Source organism: Heterodontus francisci, chromosome 38, assembly GCF_036365525.1.
Source record: "Heterodontus francisci isolate sHetFra1 chromosome 38, sHetFra1.hap1, whole genome shotgun sequence".
Taxonomy (NCBI): domain Eukaryota; kingdom Metazoa; phylum Chordata; class Chondrichthyes; order Heterodontiformes; family Heterodontidae; genus Heterodontus; species Heterodontus francisci.
Genome location: NC_090408.1, coordinates 42,927,629 through 42,945,051, shown reverse-complemented (window position 1 = coordinate 42,945,051; position 17,423 = coordinate 42,927,629). Strand labels below are relative to the sequence as shown.

The window sequence follows — 17,423 nt, the reverse complement described above, 5'->3', positions numbered from 1 at the left end:
TGTGCCTTGAACCCAATCAGGAATGGTTTCCACCTAAAATTTGTTTATATGAAAATGCCAGCTTTTCTGGAAGGAAGGTGGAACTCTAAGAGGATATTCCAAACCTCATTTCACGCTTCAGCATCAATTGCTTTGCCTCTGCCAGGGTTCTTGGAGGAGTGTAAGTACAGTCTGGGTCAAGTGTAAGTGCAGTCTGGGCTATGTTGGCTGCATAACAGCAACTGTATTTGAGAAATAACTCATTGGCCAATGTTTAAGTGTGATGAAGTACTTTGCAATTAATAGATCACTGCAGTTGAAATTTTATTCACACCATTTACACCGGTATATAGCGAAGATTCCAAACTGTTTCCCATCCTTCTGGGAGGTGTGACTGATGCTGGAATTCAGCTGGTGCCAGCATCCCTTTGGTAACTCACTCACTCATCACACACAAGCCCCCATATTGTCACTGGGCTATCCAACCCCACAGCTTCCTGATCATATCCTGCACAAATACCCAAAAATATGCTATCCAGCAGGGGTCGCTGGATGACTATCAGGAGCAGAAACCCCGGCTGTTTCGCCACCTTTCCCCCTCCCCCATGCTGGGTAGGGGATTTGTGGCCATTTTCAGAACCTGATCAGCCATCTCAGTACAGAAAGAGTCAAAACACAGAGGTCCTTGGCCTGTATGGACAGTGGACCTACCTACAAGGCACTAAGAACAATATGATGGATAGAATATTTCTTCATTCCTCCCCCCCCTTCCTGCAACAAATACTAACTGTTCAGGGATCGGAGTGTTTCAGTGAACGTATTGCCGCTTGCATTATCCACCCTTTAAACATCGTATGACAAGAGCAGGAAGCACAGCTTTAAATAAGCATGATAGGTAGGAAAGCAACTTGCGAAGAGGACATAAGGAGACTACAAAGGGATATAGATAGTTAAGTGAGTGGGCAAAGATCTGGCAAATGAAGTATAATGTAGGAAAATGTTAAATTGTCCATTTTGGCAGGAATAAAAAAGAATCAAATTATCTAAATGGTGAGATTGCAGAGCTCCGAGGTGCAGAGGGATCTGGGTGCCCTGGAGCATGAATCGCAAAAGATTAGTATGCAGGTTCAGCAAGTAATTGGGAAAACTAAGAATGTTATTGTTTATCGCGAGGGGACTTGAATACAAAAGTAGGGAGGTTATGCTTCAGTTATACAGGGCATTAGCGAGACCCTCAGAGAAAAAAATTCTCATCTGTTTTAAATGGGCAACCCCTTATTTTTAAAGTGACCCCTAGTTCTAGATCCTCCCACAAGGGGAAACGTCTTTTCCACATCCACCCTGTCAAGACCCCTCAAGATCTTATGTTTCAATCAAATCGCCCTTTTACTCATCTAAATTCCAATCTTTCCTCGTAAGACAGCCCACCCATTCCAGGTATTAGTCGAGTAAACCTTCTCTGGACTGTCTCCAATGCATTTACATCCTTCCTTAAATAAGGAGACCAGTACTGTACACAGTACTCCAGATGTGGTCTCACCAATGCCCAAATTACCAGGGCCTATACTTTTTTTTTTGGAGAAGAAAGACTTCAGTAATTATATGGAGTGGGGAGCAACTGCTGCTACTGTGGGCTCCATTCAACATGTGTGTTTCCACCGAGTTAAGAAGTGAGTTTTCACAATTGTCAATAGTAAATAAAAAGTCTTAAGAGTTCACAATATTTTATTATTGGCTATCCTTGTAGCAGTGCAATTGATTAGCTGCAGTTTTTCACAAAGCCCTAAGCATTTATTAATTTAACATTACTTCAAATAGTCAGAAAAAATGCAACCAGTCTGTGTCCTGAAACAACTTAACCAGTCAGTAAGTAAATACTAACACTCGCCTCCCAAATTCTGTGTTCCCTGCTCCCCACCAATGCTTTGGGTGGAGAGCATGCAAACTGTTTATCAACATTCACCAATCTTGAGCATGCCCACCAGAAGGGTGGAGAGAACATCCTGTTGACTTTGCTCTGAGTTTTCTCAGGAGGGAAAGATCACAACATCTAGCTGGCTCTTAAACAAGTCCAGTATCTTGGCATTACCACCCTTCAGGCTCATTTCTGCTTGCTGTATTCCCCCGTTAGCTCAGTGAATACTGTAGCTCACCACCAGCTCTTGCCCCATCAGCCAGAATGCTGCATGTTGGCGTTAACTATTGGGTGCACATAAAACAAACCAAAAACACAGATGTCTTATTTTCACTGTGAAAAAGGGTGTTCACTGGCCAGGTTAAGGTATTACAGGGTACATACTTGTCAATTCAATTCTTGTAAGGTTTACACAGTTTTACGGTGTTTTTAAAAAAAAAGATAATTAACTTCTACATTCACAGTTTTAATATCAGACAAAAGTTTAACAATTCCTTTGAAGCCGTTTGAGGCAGTACCTTGAGGACTTGACTATAATAACCTAAAAACGCATTCATGGGTTTACTGGTAGATCACTGTCTGCTGCATTTGTATAAACTTTTGTTATTTTAATATGGTAGTTAACCCATCTAAATATATTAAAAATCTTACATCTGCACACAGTCAACCTTTTCCATTATCGTGTCCACATTTATAACTGAAATTATAATTATTAAATTTGCCACTGAAATTACACTCACCTGCTAATGGAGGTCCTGTAGCATCACCACTGGCAGGAGGGTGTAATGACATGGTAACAAGTTTACATAGGAATTTATAACAAATATAAAAACAGAATTTATATCCTTAAAATGGGGACTGAATTATCTCTGCACCCCCAGTGCAATTATGCTCCACCATCCAAACCTGCTTCACCTAAAGATAACACTTAAGTCTGGACTCCCAATGTGTATCGCCACAGGAGATCCACTCTTTCAAAATAAACCAGTTAAGGGTTGCACGTAAAGGAGTATTATGCAAATACATTAGCCAGTGTGTTATCAGAGGAACTTAAACCCTTCAGATGGTTTAAGATATAGAAGGAATCATCACTTTTCTTGCCAGTATTTTAGGACCTAGTTATTTTGATTTATGGTTGCATACTCAATTTTAGAAATGGAATTCAAATTCACAGCTTCATACCTTATGTAACAGAGTCAATGCTTGATTCAGTTTGGATTAGCTCACAGAGTCATGGTGCATTTGTTCAAGATTGAATGGCACTCCTTATTAATGACTTTCACAGGCCACTGAAAACCTACTCGACCCGACACAGTACCACACCTATTAAAAAGGCACCTAAGTATATTTCAGCCAATGAAAATGGTGTTTTTTTTTGTTAAAGTGTAGGTACAATATAAACAACAGTCCGTCTGCCTCTCTGGAGCTGTGGAATAGGCCACGATGCTGGGAATCCAGGAGTTAAAGAATTACATTATAAAAATGTAGGGAATGACTAGAATTACAAGGGTCATTGTACAAAGCCACACTCCTGCTCTGCTGGCCCAGAGCACTGACTGGGGGTTTGAGGGTGATTCTTAATAACTGATGTGCTCTCCCTCCAGTTGAGGCTCCACGAGTTCACAAAATGAACCTGTAGATATATCTCAATCTCTTCCAATACTCAACAAAACATATCCATGCAAAGAGGCATAAATCCAGCCAGACCCAGGTCAACCTCATCCTCAGTATCAAACATACCTTCCTTCTTCATCACATTTAGGAGTGGAACATTATTTCAAAGGCATGTTGCTCAAGGCCAACAATATTTAATTTCTTGGGAGTTTTTACTTGGGGTTTATGCGTCAGTAAACAATGCTGCAGTATTGGTTTCCTACCATTAGAGATCCTCAGTGAGGCACCCAAACAGTAAAGATCCCTAGGTAGCTGAGAATTGATACTGCAGTATTTGAATTTACTCCACAGATCCAGCTGACTTTTATACGTCTATTGTTCTGATATCCTAATACTAATGCTCCAAAAAACATTCAGAATTGTAGAATTTCGCACCCTCTTTTATTCCTTGGCCACAATCTCACATTGAGGTTTTATTTTCATAACCCAAGAATTTTTCAGTGTTTTGCTGTGCCAAAAACACACATATCTTCATTCAGCAAGCCCCAACTTTTCTTTTATCCTTCAGTCTTTCTCCATTTCTTTCGGTAAAGGAGGTACAGCAATGAAGACAAACAGTTTGAAGTTTCAAATACTGCTTAATATTTCAGCAGTCAACAGACTGCAGGCTCAGAGATGGCAGGATGGCCAATTTCCACCCCGTGGTGACCATCTAGCTTACTGTACACTTATCGGAAAACCATGCACTCTGACAGATCGATGTTTTCAGAGGCTTCATTCTTTACAAGGACAGTTCAACACTCCATCTTAAAAAAGGAAAAGAGTGCATTCTGTTTGTGCGACTTCTTTGAATTCTTGCCTGAAAATAACGCATTTAGGAGTTGTATTCTTCTTCTTCTTCCTCTTCCTCCTCCTCATCTCCCTGTTTTACATTTCTAACAGACAGCGATGTACTCAACTGAAGCTGGGTTTGATTAATAACACTTGCATCATCTACCTGAATCGAGGACTGTAGAAAGAAATGGTTAGCAACTGAAATCTATTACAATTTTCATTCAGTAATATCAGACTAGTCTAAAACTTTAAAACATCTCAAGTTTAAGTCTCATATACCAAGAGTACTACTTCTCAATTATCATTGTGGCCTAAACTTTTGTACTTTTCCATGGAATTACATGTTTTTCTCACTCCTTCCTTCCTGTACTAGTTGCTGACTTCAAAGTTCATTAAGGAAGTTTGGATTTATTGGTTTCAGAGGATGGATGAGGACCATGCAGTTGATGCTGGCGTATATGGACTTTCAAAAGGCATTTGATATGACAAAAGGCAGTATGTACCATCTACAAGATGCACTGCATCAAGGCTACTCAGGCAGTGCCTTCCAAACCCATGAACTCTTACCACCTAGAAGGACAAGGGCAGCAGATGCATGGGAACACCACCTGCAAGTTACCCTCCAAGCCACACACACTTGGAACTATAATCGCCATTCCTTCACTGTCGTTGGGCCAAAATCCTGGAACTCTCTTCCTAACAGCACTGTTAGGAAGTGTACCTACCCTACATGGACTGCAGCAGTTCAAGTAGGCAGCTCACCACCACCTTCCCAAGGGCAATAGGGATGGACAATAAATGCTGGCCTTGCCAGCGACACCCAGATCCCATGAAACAAATAAAAAAAAAGTACCACATATTAGGCTTGTTGCAAAATTGAAGTCCATGGGGTAGTATCAGCATGAATACAAAATTGGCAAAGGGAGAGAAAACAGAATTGCAGTGAAAAGGTGTTTTGCAGTCTGGAGGGAAGTATACAGCGGAGTTCCCCAGGGTTCAGTACTCTGATCACTGCGGTTTGATATACATTAATAACTTGGGACTTGGGGGTCTAGGGTAGTTTCAAAATTTGCAGATGGCATGAAACGTGGAAATGTAATAAGCAGTGTGGAAGACAGTAACAGACTTTAAGAGGACATAGACATGCTAGTGGAATGGTTGGGGGGCGGGGGGAGGGGGCACATGGCAGATGAAATTCAAAGCAGAAAAGTGTGAGGTGATACATTTTGGTAGGAAGAATGAAGAGAGACAATACATACTAAATAGTATAATTTTAAAAGGAGGAACAAGAGAGAGAGACACACACACCTGGAGGTGTCTGTGCACAAATCTTTGAAGGGGGCAGGACACTTTAATAAAGCATAGAGAATCATGGGCTTTATAAATAGAGGCATAAAATACAAAAGCCAGAAGTTACACAAAACATATATAAAACACTAGTTCAGCCCAGCTGGAGTAGTGTGTCCAATTCTGGGCACCACACTTTAGAAAGGATGCCTGGAAGGAAGGGGTAACTTGACTGAAGTATACAAAATTATGAGGGGCTTAGATAGAGTGGACAGGAAGGACCTGTTTCCCCTAGCGGAGAGGTCAATTACCAGGGGCACAGATTTAAGGTGATTTGTAGAAGGATTAGAGGGGACATGAGGAAAAACTTTTTCACTCAGAGGGTGGTGGGTGTCTGCAATTCACTGCCAGGAATGGTGGTGGAGGCAGAAACCCTCAATTCTTTTAAAAGGTACCTGGACATGCACCTGAAGTGCTGTAACCTGCAAGGCTATGGAGCAGGTGCTGGAAGGTGGAATTAGATTGGGCAGCTAGTTTTTTTTCCAGCTGGCATGGATACAACGGGCTGAATGGCCTCCTTCTGTGCCATAATGTTTCTATGGTTCTATGGTCAAGGGCTTGTAGAGGGTGCAGAGGAGATTTACTAGAGTGGTTCCAGGGATGAGGGTCTTCAGTGGATAGACTGGAGCAGCTGGGATTGTTCTCCTTATAGCAGAGGAGATTTGATAGAGGTGTTTAACATCATGAAGGGTTTAGATAGAGTAAATAAACAAACTGTAGGCTGGATTTTACATCACCCCCGCCGTTAGGGGTTGTGGCAGGGGGCTGGAAAATGTCTCCGGGAGAGGCCCACCACAGGCCTCAACGCAGGGAAGGCCCAGCCCAATATTACCAGCGGCAGCCAGGTCTCATGGCAGCCCACTTGCTGTTCAGCGACGGGAGGCCAATCTAAATATTTAAAATTTATTAAAATAAATGAATTAAATACTTACCCACTCCCGCCATTTGTCCCGCTCTGATATTGTAGCCAGTGGTCGGCAATCATGTGCCTTCGGATCTCCATTCGGAGAACCGATGCGGTACACTGGTGGGGAGGAGGGAGCAGGTAAGTATTTCAGTGCAGGAGAGGGGGAGCGGGGTCAATCTAATCTGATTGGTGGAGGGGATGGTGAGAAGGGTTAAAGATAAAAGTTTGTGAACTTTGTGGGGGGGGGGGGGGGGGGTGGGGGTAGGTCAGGTATACAAGGGAGAAAGAGTGAACGGAATGATGTGTATGTTTATCGGGGGGGGCGGGGGGTTAGGAGAGGGGCTAGAAACACTCATTTAATCTTTAATAAAGTTTAATTGGATTTTTAAATATTTAAATTGTCATCTAGGGCTCCATGCCCTTTAAAAATAGCGCCGACGCTGTTGCCGGGGCCAGAATGCCCGCCTCCTCCATGTCATTGGTGGGGTGGTGGGTGAGTCCACCCCAGCCATCTAAATGAGCCACCGTGTTTAATATCACAGTGGATTTGTGACATGCTCTGCATGTGTGGACCGCCATAGTTCAAGGCCGCTGCCGATAGGTCGAAAACCTGAGGACACCGATTTAAATGATTGGTAAAAGAACCAGAGGGGAGATGAAGAAAAACTCTTTTACACAAGTACACCAGCTCTTCAAAGAGGAATCCAGTTAGTCCCATGCCACTGCTCTTTCCCGATAACCCTACAACTTTTTCTCAGAGAAGAAATAGACCAAGTGAACAAATGATGGATTAGAATGATCCAAGGATAGCAAAGCCAAGATCAGATCGGGAGGCAGAATTAAAATAGTGCACACAAGAACTATCCAATGGGGTTTTCTGTAATTCCTTTTCCTGTGCATTTTTTAAAAATCCAAACATTTACATCTCAGGTCACACTTCTCACCTCTATAGGTTCAGTTGCCTGACCACAGCTGTCACTGTCATCATCATCACCATCTTCCTTAGTCATGATCATCGAGCGCAGGGCCAACTCTTCTACCTAAAGGCACAATACACACACTTATAGAAGGGCACATTCCAATATACTGCCAGCATCAATGTTAATAACTTACAATCCTGCAGCAACTTTAACAAACCAAACATACCAAGGTACTTAAAGGAATAAAATCACACTGAGTTACGGGAAGGAACATAGGAACGGGAGACGACCATTCAACACCTGAATCTAAAACAAACAGATCATGGCTGATCTGTACCTCAATTCCATTCACTCATCTTTTTTGGGGTCATATCCCACTACCACCTTTTCCAGATCCAGATTAATTCAGCCAACTGAGTGGTTAGCCCTGTTTGGGGCAAGGGCTTTAGGGATCTCACAACCCATCCATGGAGGGAGAGCGCATGGGGCATTAGACAAGAGTACTCCACTGGATGTCAACCAGAATTTAGAGTCAGAGCTCCCATCTCCACTCCAAGGTTTGAACCTTCCACTTACTGAGTCAGATGGAATGCTAACCACTAAACCAAAGCTTTGCTCCACTTGATGCCCTTACCTTAAGGGTGGCACAGTGGTTAGCACCGCAGCCTAACAGCTCCAGTGACCCGGGTTCGATTCTGGGTACTGCCTGTGCGGAGTTTGCAAGTTCTCCCTGTGACCTACGTGGGTTTCCTCCCACATGCCAAAGACTTGCGGGTTGACAGGTAAATTGGCCATTGTAAATTGCCCCTAGTGTAGGTAGGTGGTAGGAGAATTGAGCGAAGGTGAGGATGCGAGAGGGAAATGGGATTAATGTAGGATTAGTATAAATGGTGGTCGGCACAGACTCGGTGGGTTGAAGGGCCTGTTTCAGTGCTGTATCTCTCTATGACCTTATAAATCATTCACAGTCTTTCATATGACTCGGAACATCCACAGCCTTTTGGTGGGGTGGGGCATGACATTTTTCCCACTATCTTCTGTGTGAAAAAGAATTTACTGGTTTCACTCTGAAGTGGCCTAACTCTAAAGATTAAAATAATTTTTCTGCATTCCTCCACCAGATAAAATAGTCTTTCTGTATCTAGGTTAGGAGAGATTATCAGAACTAAATTCCTGGCTGTGGTCCAATAGGAGTGACTCAACATTTTGCGAACGTTGGTTGCACTGTCGGATAGGACAGTGCGGAGTGAGAATTTAGCTGGAGCCGTCACAAGAACATCTACTGCTAGTTACTGGCACTGTGACAGGAGATATTTGCAGAGGTATAACAGTTGGGAAATTCAATGTCAGCTTGGCTCAACTTATCATACCAAAGGTGAGAGGTGCTGCACTGTCAGAGGTTCATCTTTATGATGAGAATCCCTCTAGTATTTAAGTTAGATGGCACTCCCACTGTTCTAAACAACATTCCTTTCCTTCTTCAACCAAACATTTGCTGGGTAGAAACTGGCTGCTGGGTTTTCCTAGCATAGCTACAGTGACTACTTCAATGGTCATGCATGGAAGTGCTTTGGACCACCCTGAGAGACATGAAAAGGGGGTATATAACCGCAAGCTCCCAGCAAGTGTATGGCACAAGCATGAAGTAAAGAATATTCCTTTCAAAATAAAAGGGGTAAATAATCATTAATGTCTTACCCTTTTTGAAATGTAGCTTTTATATGCTTACCACACTGGAGGTGAATGTATTTCTCAGACCAATGCATTAGCGCTGTTAGAGTGACTGCAAAACGCTGGAGTAGGCAAACTTAAGTCAACTGAAAAAGTTCGGGGATACTTTTACTGAAATCACAGGAAAGAATAAATAAATGAAACTCAAGTGTTTGATGGGGTGATGGGAGCGGAGTTCTCCTCCACCCTATTTCCCACAAACTGCTCCTGTCACAGGAGAAAACAATGGCAATAATGAAGTAGTGGGAAAAGGGTTCATGAGTTTTACCTTACTGTCAAGCTGGTGACACTTGATACTGGCCCTTGGCGAAAAGGCACTCCATCCAAGGACACAGCAGAGCACAAAGTTAATTCCATAAATAAACAATAAATAAACAAACAATAAATGTCAAATGTTCTTAGCATATAGGTTTACCTTAAGCCGGTTTAATTGATCTTGTAAATTGGTTTTGATTTTCAGTAGAGCTTCCTCTTCTTTCTTCAGCTCCTGCAGCCGACTCAGCATTCTGAGCCCTTCGGAGTTTTAAAGTTCACCTGTAGGAGGACGTGTAATTCACTAAAGGGTAACTGCATCCTTTGAAGAAGGCTATGAGCTTCTCTGGATTGTACATTGCATTCCTTGTAAGAGGAGCAGTCTGTCTAAAGGCCAGGACAGGGAGCAAAAACTGCTTTGGTTAAATACACTGCGAATCAAAAGTAAAAAAAGGAGCATCGGATGAAACAAATAGCTTCCCATCAGGTCAATCAACCTCAAACAGAAAGACAGTTTAGCAGCTTTGAAGAAGTCACATCCACATCGTTAATTAATCATTTGCAATAGTACTACACTGCTCTCGTGTGCCACCTTCTAAACAGAACCCCTGCTCCCTGTCCCCACCCCCCCCCCACCAATCGAGTTTGCACATACCTTACCCATGCAGAAAATGTGAAGAAAGGATCCCCTCTCCTCGAGTTTAGAAGATTAATCGATGATCTAATTGAGATGTTTAATATGATTTAATAGGGGAGATATAGAGAAACTATTTCCACTGGTGGGGTGAATCCAGAACAAGGGAGGGGCACAACCTTAAAATTAGAGCTAGGCTGTTCAAAAATGAAATCAGGAAGCATTTTTCACACAAAAGGGTCTTGGAAATCTGGAACTCTCCAACAAAAAGCTGTGGATGTTGGGGGACAATTGAAAATTTCAAGATGAGGGCAGCACAGTGGCGCAGTGGTTAGCACCGCAGCCTCACAGCTCCAGCGACCCGGGTTCAAATCTGGGTACTGCCTGTGTGGAGTTTGCAAGTTCTCCCTGTGTCTGCGTGGGTTTCCTCCGGGTGCTCCGGTTTCCTCCCACATGCCAAAGACTTGCAGGGTGATAGGTTAATTGGCCATTATAAATTGCCCCTAGTATAGGTAGGTGGGAGGGAAATATAGGAACAGGTGGGGATGTGGTAGGAATATGGAATTAGGGTAGGATTAGTATAAGTGGGTGGTTGATGGTCGGCACAGACTCGGTGGGCCGAAGGGCCTGTTTCAGTGCTGTATCTCTAAAAAAAAAAGATCAAATTATGCACGGATATCAATGAAAATCGAGCAAAGGTGGGTTAACGGGGTTCAGGTATAGATTAGATATAACTGAATGGTGGAACAGGTTCGAGGGGCTGAATGGACTACTTCTGTTGCTATGTATGTATAATCCCTACAAACGCCGTGATCATTGAGTTATGAAATTTTGGCATAGATTAACTTTCTGAATAGCTACATAGAGCTGCACCACCAGAGGTTACATCCATGGCAATGCAAACTCCTTCACTTTAAAATATACTTAGCTTTTAACTAAAAGGTTTTCTTTAACTTGGTACTTGCAAATCATAGAATCATACAGCAGAGAGAGAGGCCATTCGACCCATTGTGCCTGTGCTGGTTATTTGACACAGATATCCAATTAGTCCCACTACTCTGCAATTTTTCCCCTTCAATTATTTATCCAATTCGCTTTTGAAAAGTTACTACTGAATCTGCTTCCACCGCCCTTTCAGGCAGTATATTCTTGATCATAACTTGCTGCATAAAAAAATTCTCATCAGTTCCGCTCTAGTTCTTTTGCCAATCATCTTAAAGCTGTATCTTCTGGTTACCCATCCTCTGCCACTGGAAACATTTTTGCCTGATTTACTCAAATGAAAACCCCTCTGCGAAATCACCTCTTAACCTTCCCTGCTCTAAAGAGAACAATCCCAGCTTCTCCATCCCTGGAACCATTCTCATAAACCATCCCTGCACCCTCTCCAAGGCCTTGACATCTTTCCCAAAGTGTGGAGCCCAGAAATGGACACAATGCTCCAGCCAAGGCCTAACCAGTATTTTATATAGGTTGAGCACAACTTCCTTGCTTTTCTTCTCTATGCCTCTATTTATAAAGCAAAGGATCCCATATGCTTTTTAACAGGAGAAATTATCCATTTATCCACTCAGAATGTGATCCTACACTTGTAACCTTGTAAGGAAGATGAAATAATTTAGTACCTATAACCTGTCAAAAACATTTTTAATAGATATAACTTGCAGAAAAAAGGGAGAAAAATCAACAACCAGAAACGACTACAGGCTTAAAATATGACATCTCCACATTCTCTAACATTTATTAAACACCATGAAGTTCAGAGTGGAAAATTCCAGAAACGCACACCTGGTATATCAACATCTGAGTACGGTTGGAATAAAAACAAATGCTGGAAATACTCAGCAGGTCCAGCAGCATCTGTAGAGAGAGAAGCAGAGTTAACGTTTCAGGTCAGTGACCATCATTGACCTGAAACGTTAACTCTGTTTCTCTCTCCACAGATGCTGCCAGACCTGCTGAGTATTTCCAGCATTTCTTGTTTTTATTTCAGATTTCCAGCATAGAGTCATAGAGAGATACTGCACTGAAACAGGCCCTTCGGCCCACTGAGTCTGTGCCGACCATCAACCACCCATTTATACTAATCCTACATTAATCCCATATTCTCGACCACATCCCCACTATTCTCCTACCACCTACCTACACTAGGGGCAATTTACAATGGCCAATTTACCTATCAACCTGCAAGTCTTTGGCTGTGGGAGGAAACCGGAGCACCCGGCAGAAACCCACGCGGTCACAGGGAGAACTTGCAACCTCCGCACAGGCAGTACCCAGAACCAAACCCGGGTCACTGGAGCTGTGAGGCTGCGGTGCTAACCACTGTTCCGCCCCCTAGAGAGATACAGCACTGAAACAGGCCCTACGGCCCACCGAGTCTGTGCCAGCCATCAACCACCCATTTATACTAATCCTATATTAATCCCATTTTTCCCCTTTCACATCCCCACCTTCCCTCAATTCTCCGACCACCTACCTACACTAGGGGCAATTTATAATGGCCAATTTACCTATCAACCTGCAAGTCTTTGGCTGTGGGAGGAAACCAGAGCACCTGGCAGAAACCCACGCGGTCACAGGGAGAACTTGCAAACTCCGCACAGGCAGAACCAAAGTACCCAGAACCAAACGCAGGTCGTTGGAGCCGTGAGGCTGCAGTGCTAACCACTGCACCACTGTGCCGCCCCATCTGCAGTATTTTGCTTTTATCTGAGTAAGGTTGGACTGCTTATACTTTCAATTTCTGGCACTTGAGTTTTTTTTCCCCTCACTCCACATGACTGATCACATACTACGTCCATAACGGTGGATGTGACCCAGTTAGTTAAGTGATTACCAATAGGAAGTAACAACCAGCACATTACACTGTGATTATGTTCATTTTCTCTCCTGTTCTGAAGGTACTTTACCTTCAGTTATATATTCTCGATCAGTGCTTCATCCCATCACACGAGCCTTGACGCTGACTGTGAACAACAGCTTGCATTTATATCGCACCTTTCACATACTAAAGCATCCCAAGGTGCTTCACGGAAGCATAAATCAGACCAAAATTTGACAATGAGTCACCTAAGGAGATATCAGGATAAGTGACCAACAGGCGATTTAACTCGGTAACAGACAGTACTGCTTCCACCTGATTTCTACATGGTTATACATCAGACAACAGCCAGGAATGGGAACCCTGGCCAATTCTTACCCCTCTCCCCACCACTTCCAGGAGTATGTAAAAAAGAAAAGACTTGCATTTATATAGTGCCTTTCACGACCACATGTCCATCCCAAAGTGCTTTACAGCTAATAAAATACTTCTGAAGTTTAGTCACTGTTGTGATGTAGGAAACAAGACAGGCAATTTGAACAGCACGAGATCCCACAAACAGCAGTGTGATAATGGCCAGATAAACTTTGTGTGATGTTGATTGAGGGATAAATATTGACCAGGACACCGGGGGATAACTCAATAAATACATAATAAACAGGAGGATGCTGAGAGCGGTAGAGGAAGAGAGAGATTTTTGAGTGCATGTCCACAGGTCCCTGAAGGTGGCAGGACAGGTATATAAAGGTGAAGAAAGCATATGGAATTCTTTCCTTTATTGGCTGAGATAAAGAGGGAACTGTATAAAACACAAACAAAAACAAGAAATGCTGGATTCACTCAGCAGGTCTGGCAGCATCTGTGGAAAGAGAAGCAGAGTTAACGTTTCGGGTCAGTGACCCTTCTTCGGAACTCGAACAAGGGTCACTGACCCGAAACGTTAACTCTGCTTCTCTTTCCACAGATGCTGCCAGACCTGCTGAGTGAATCCAGCATTTCTTGTTTTTGTTTCAGATTTCCAGCATCCGCAGTATTTTGCTTTTATTTTAGTGTATAAAACACTGGTTAGGCCACAGCTGGAGTATTGCATACAGTTCGGGTCACCACATTACAGGAAGAGAGTACAGAGATTTACAAGAATGTTGCCAGGACTTGAAAATTGCAGCTATGAGGAAAGATTGGATAGGCTAGGGTTGTTTTCCTTAGAACAGAGGAGGCTGAGAGGTGACTTAATTGAGGTGTACAAAATTGAGGAGCCTAAATAGACAGGAAGGACCTGTTTCCCCTAATGGACAGGTCAATTACCAGGGGGCACAGATATAAGGTGATTGGTAAAAGGATTAGAGCGGACATGAGGAAAAACCTTTTCACCCAGTGGATGGTGGGTGTCTGGAATTCACTGCCCAGAATGGTGGTGGAGGCAGATACCCTCAACTCATTTAAAAAGGTATCCGGACCTGCAATTAAAGTGCTGTAGCCTGCAAGTCTACAGACCAGGTGCTGGAAGGTGGGATTAGATTGGGTGGCTAGCTTTTTTAGCCGTCGCAGACACTATGGGCTGACTGGCCTCTTTCTGTGCCATAACTTTTCTATGGTTCCAACTCCACTCTACTTCGAAATAGTGCCATTGGATCTTTTCTGTTCATTTGCGAGGGAAGACAGGGCCTCAGGTTAACAACTTAGCTGAAAGATGGGCACCTCTGACAGTGCAGCACTTCCTCAGTACTGCATTGGAGTGTCAGCCTAGATTGTTACGCTCAAGTTCTAGAGTGGGACTTGAACCCAGGACCTTGCAACTCAAGAGGCGAGAGTGCTACCAACTAAGCCACAGCAGAGATGAGCTACTGTGCTCCAGTTCAGTGGTTAACTCAGCACTGATAACCTGGGGCTCCATGCTGTTTCTTTAGTGGATTATGTACCTTCATATTCAATGCAGTGAATCTTGTGTCCAAACCAACACAAATTCCCAAAACAATCTTGAACCCTAAACCCCCAACTGTATCCTAAACCAACTCCAACACCCAATCAATCATAGCCCAAACCCAAGCCCTACTCATCAACTCTAACCCCAACCCCAGCCAACTCAACCCCAACCCTAAACCCTGACCCTAATTCCCAGGTTGATTATTGAGTTCCAAAGACATTGACCAATGGGCTGCTGCCAATGCACCTGAATGCTGAAGTCCTGCCACTCTCCCAGTACAACAGGCTCACCCTAAGAAGAACATAAGAAATAGGAGTTGGAGTAGGCCATTTGGCTCAAGCCTGCTTCGCCATTCAATAAGTTCATGGCTGATCTGATCTTAGCCTCAACTCTACTTTCCTGCCATAACCCTCAACTCCCTTGTAGATCAAGAATCTGTCTAACTCAGCTTTGAACATATTCAATGACCCTGTCTCCACTGTTCTCTGGGGAAGAGAATTCCAAAGATTAACAACCCTCTGAGAGAAGCAATTCCTCCTCATCTCAGTCTCATACGGGAGACCCCTTATTTTGAATGTGCACCCTTGTTCAATATTTCCCTTTGAGGGGCAACATTCTCTCAGCATCCACCCAGTCAAGCCCCCTTAAAATCTTATGTTTGAATAAGATCATTTATCATTCTTTTAAACTTCAATGGGTATAGGTCCAACCTGCTCTATCTTTCCTTGTAAGACAAACACCTCATCCCAAGAATCTTCTCTGAAGTGCCTCCAATGCAAATATATCCTTCCTTAATAAGGAGACTGAATCCACCCACCCCCTCCCCCCGAACCCACCCCACTCCTCAAACCGATCTACCAACCCCCCCCCCCACACACCCCTCACAACCCCCCCCCACACACCCCTCACCAACCCCCCCCCACACACACACCCCTCACCAACCCCCCCCCCACCACACACACCCCTCACCAACCCCCCCCCACACACACCCCTCACCAACCCCCCCCCCACACACCCCTCACCAACCCCCCCCCCCACACACACCCCTCACCAACCCCCCCCCACACACACCCTCACCAACCCCCCCCCACACACACCCCTCACCAACCCCCCCCCACACACCCCTCACCAACCCCCCCCCACACACACCCCTCACCAACCCCCCCCCACACACACCCCTCACCAACCCCCCCCCACACACACCCCTCACCAACCCCCCCCCCACACACACCCCTCACCAACCCCCCCCCCACACACACCCCTCACCAACCCCCCCCCACACACCCCTCACCAACCCCCCCCCACACACACCCCTCACCAACCCCCCCCCACACACACCCCTCACCAACCCCCCCCCACACACACCCCTCACCAACCCCCCCCCCACACACACCCCTCACCAACCCCCCCCCCACACACACCCCTCACCAACCCCCCCCACACACACCCCTCACCAACCCCCCCCCCCACACACACCCCTCACCAACCCCCCCCACACACACCCCTCACCAACCCCCCCCCCCACACACACCCCTCACCAACCCCCCCCCCCACACACACCCCTCACCAACCCCCCCCCCCCACACACACCCCTCACCAACCCCCCCCCCACACACCCCCCTCACCAACCCCCCCCCCACACACACACCCCTCACCAACCCCCCCCCCACACACACCCCTCACCAACCCCCCCCACACACACCCCTCACCAACCCCCCCCCCACACACACCCACCAACCCCCCCCCCACACACACCCCTCACCAACCCCCCCCCCACACACACCCCTCACCAACCCCCCCCCCACACACACCCCTCACCAACCCCCCCCCCCCACACACCCCTCACCAACCCCCCCCCCACACACACCCCCTCACCAACCCCCCCCCCCCACACACACCCCTCACCAACCCCCCCCCCCCACACACACCCCTCACCAACCACCCCCCCCCCCACACACACCCCTCACCAACCACCCCCCCCCCCACACACACCCCTCACCAACCACCCCCCCCCCCACACACACCCCTCACCAACCACCCCCCCCCACACACACCCCTCACCAACCACCCCCCCCCACACACACCCCTCACCAACCACCCCCCCCCACACACACCCCTCACCAACCACCCCCCCCACACACACCCCTCACCAACCACCCCCCCCCACACACACCCCTCACCAACCCCCCCCCCACACACCCCTCACCAACCCCCACACCCCTCACCAACCCCCCTCACCAACCCCCACACCCCTCACCAACCCCCCCCCCCACACACACCCCTCACCAACCCCCCCCCCCCACACACACCCCTCACCAACCCCCCCCCCACACACACCCCTCACCAACCCCCCCCCCCCACACACACACCCTCACCAAGCCCTCCCCCACACACACCCCCTCACCAACCCCCCCCACCACTCACCCCTCCCCTCACCAACCCCACTTACCCGCATGCGCTCGGCGCCAACTCCCGATGAACCGGTTTCAGTCTCCTCGAGTCCCACATTCGTCACTTCCGGAAGTGCGCGGTGAAGGCACGG

General features: G+C 45.9%; 1 protein-coding gene across 6 annotated transcripts; it reads right to left on the bottom strand.

Moving 5' to 3' along the window:
* Positions 1–1,686: 1,686 nt before the first annotated feature.
* snapc5 (small nuclear RNA activating complex, polypeptide 5) lies at positions 1,687–17,396 on the bottom strand. 6 transcript variants are annotated; one of them, XM_068018249.1, is made up of 6 exons: positions 17,331–17,395; positions 13,046–13,205; positions 9,663–9,781; positions 7,541–7,636; positions 6,622–6,713; positions 4,429–4,517 (listed from the first exon to the last, which is right to left on the bottom strand). In XM_068018249.1, the coding sequence occupies exons 3-6, from the start codon at positions 9,750–9,752 to the stop codon at positions 4,502–4,504; spliced, it is 294 nt and encodes a 97-aa protein (XP_067874350.1). In that variant the 5' UTR covers positions 9,753–9,781; positions 13,046–13,205; positions 17,331–17,395; the 3' UTR covers positions 4,429–4,501. The 6 variants fall into 6 exon arrangements, with proteins under 6 accessions (XP_067874346.1, XP_067874345.1, XP_067874347.1 ...); XM_068018245.1 differs by lacking the exon at positions 6,622–6,713 and having other exon boundaries at positions 1,687–4,517; positions 9,663–9,930; XM_068018244.1 differs by lacking the exon at positions 6,622–6,713 and having other exon boundaries at positions 1,687–4,517.
* Positions 17,397–17,423: the final 27 nt, after the last annotated feature.

Bases quoted from the DNA above. Each gene is read 5' to 3' on its own strand.
- snapc5 (XM_068018247.1), bottom strand. From the start codon at position 9,752: ATGCTGAGTCGGCTGCAGGAGCTGAAGAAAGAAGAGGAAGCTCTACTG. The intron at 7,637-9,662 runs GTAAACCTATAT...TTGTGCCTTTAG, and splicing joins ATCAATTAAACCGGCTTAAG to GTAGAAGAGTTGGCCCTGCG. The intron at 4,518-7,540 runs GTGAGAAGTGTG...TTCTTTCTACAG, and splicing joins AGGCAACTGAACCTATAGAG to TCCTCGATTCAGGTAGATGA.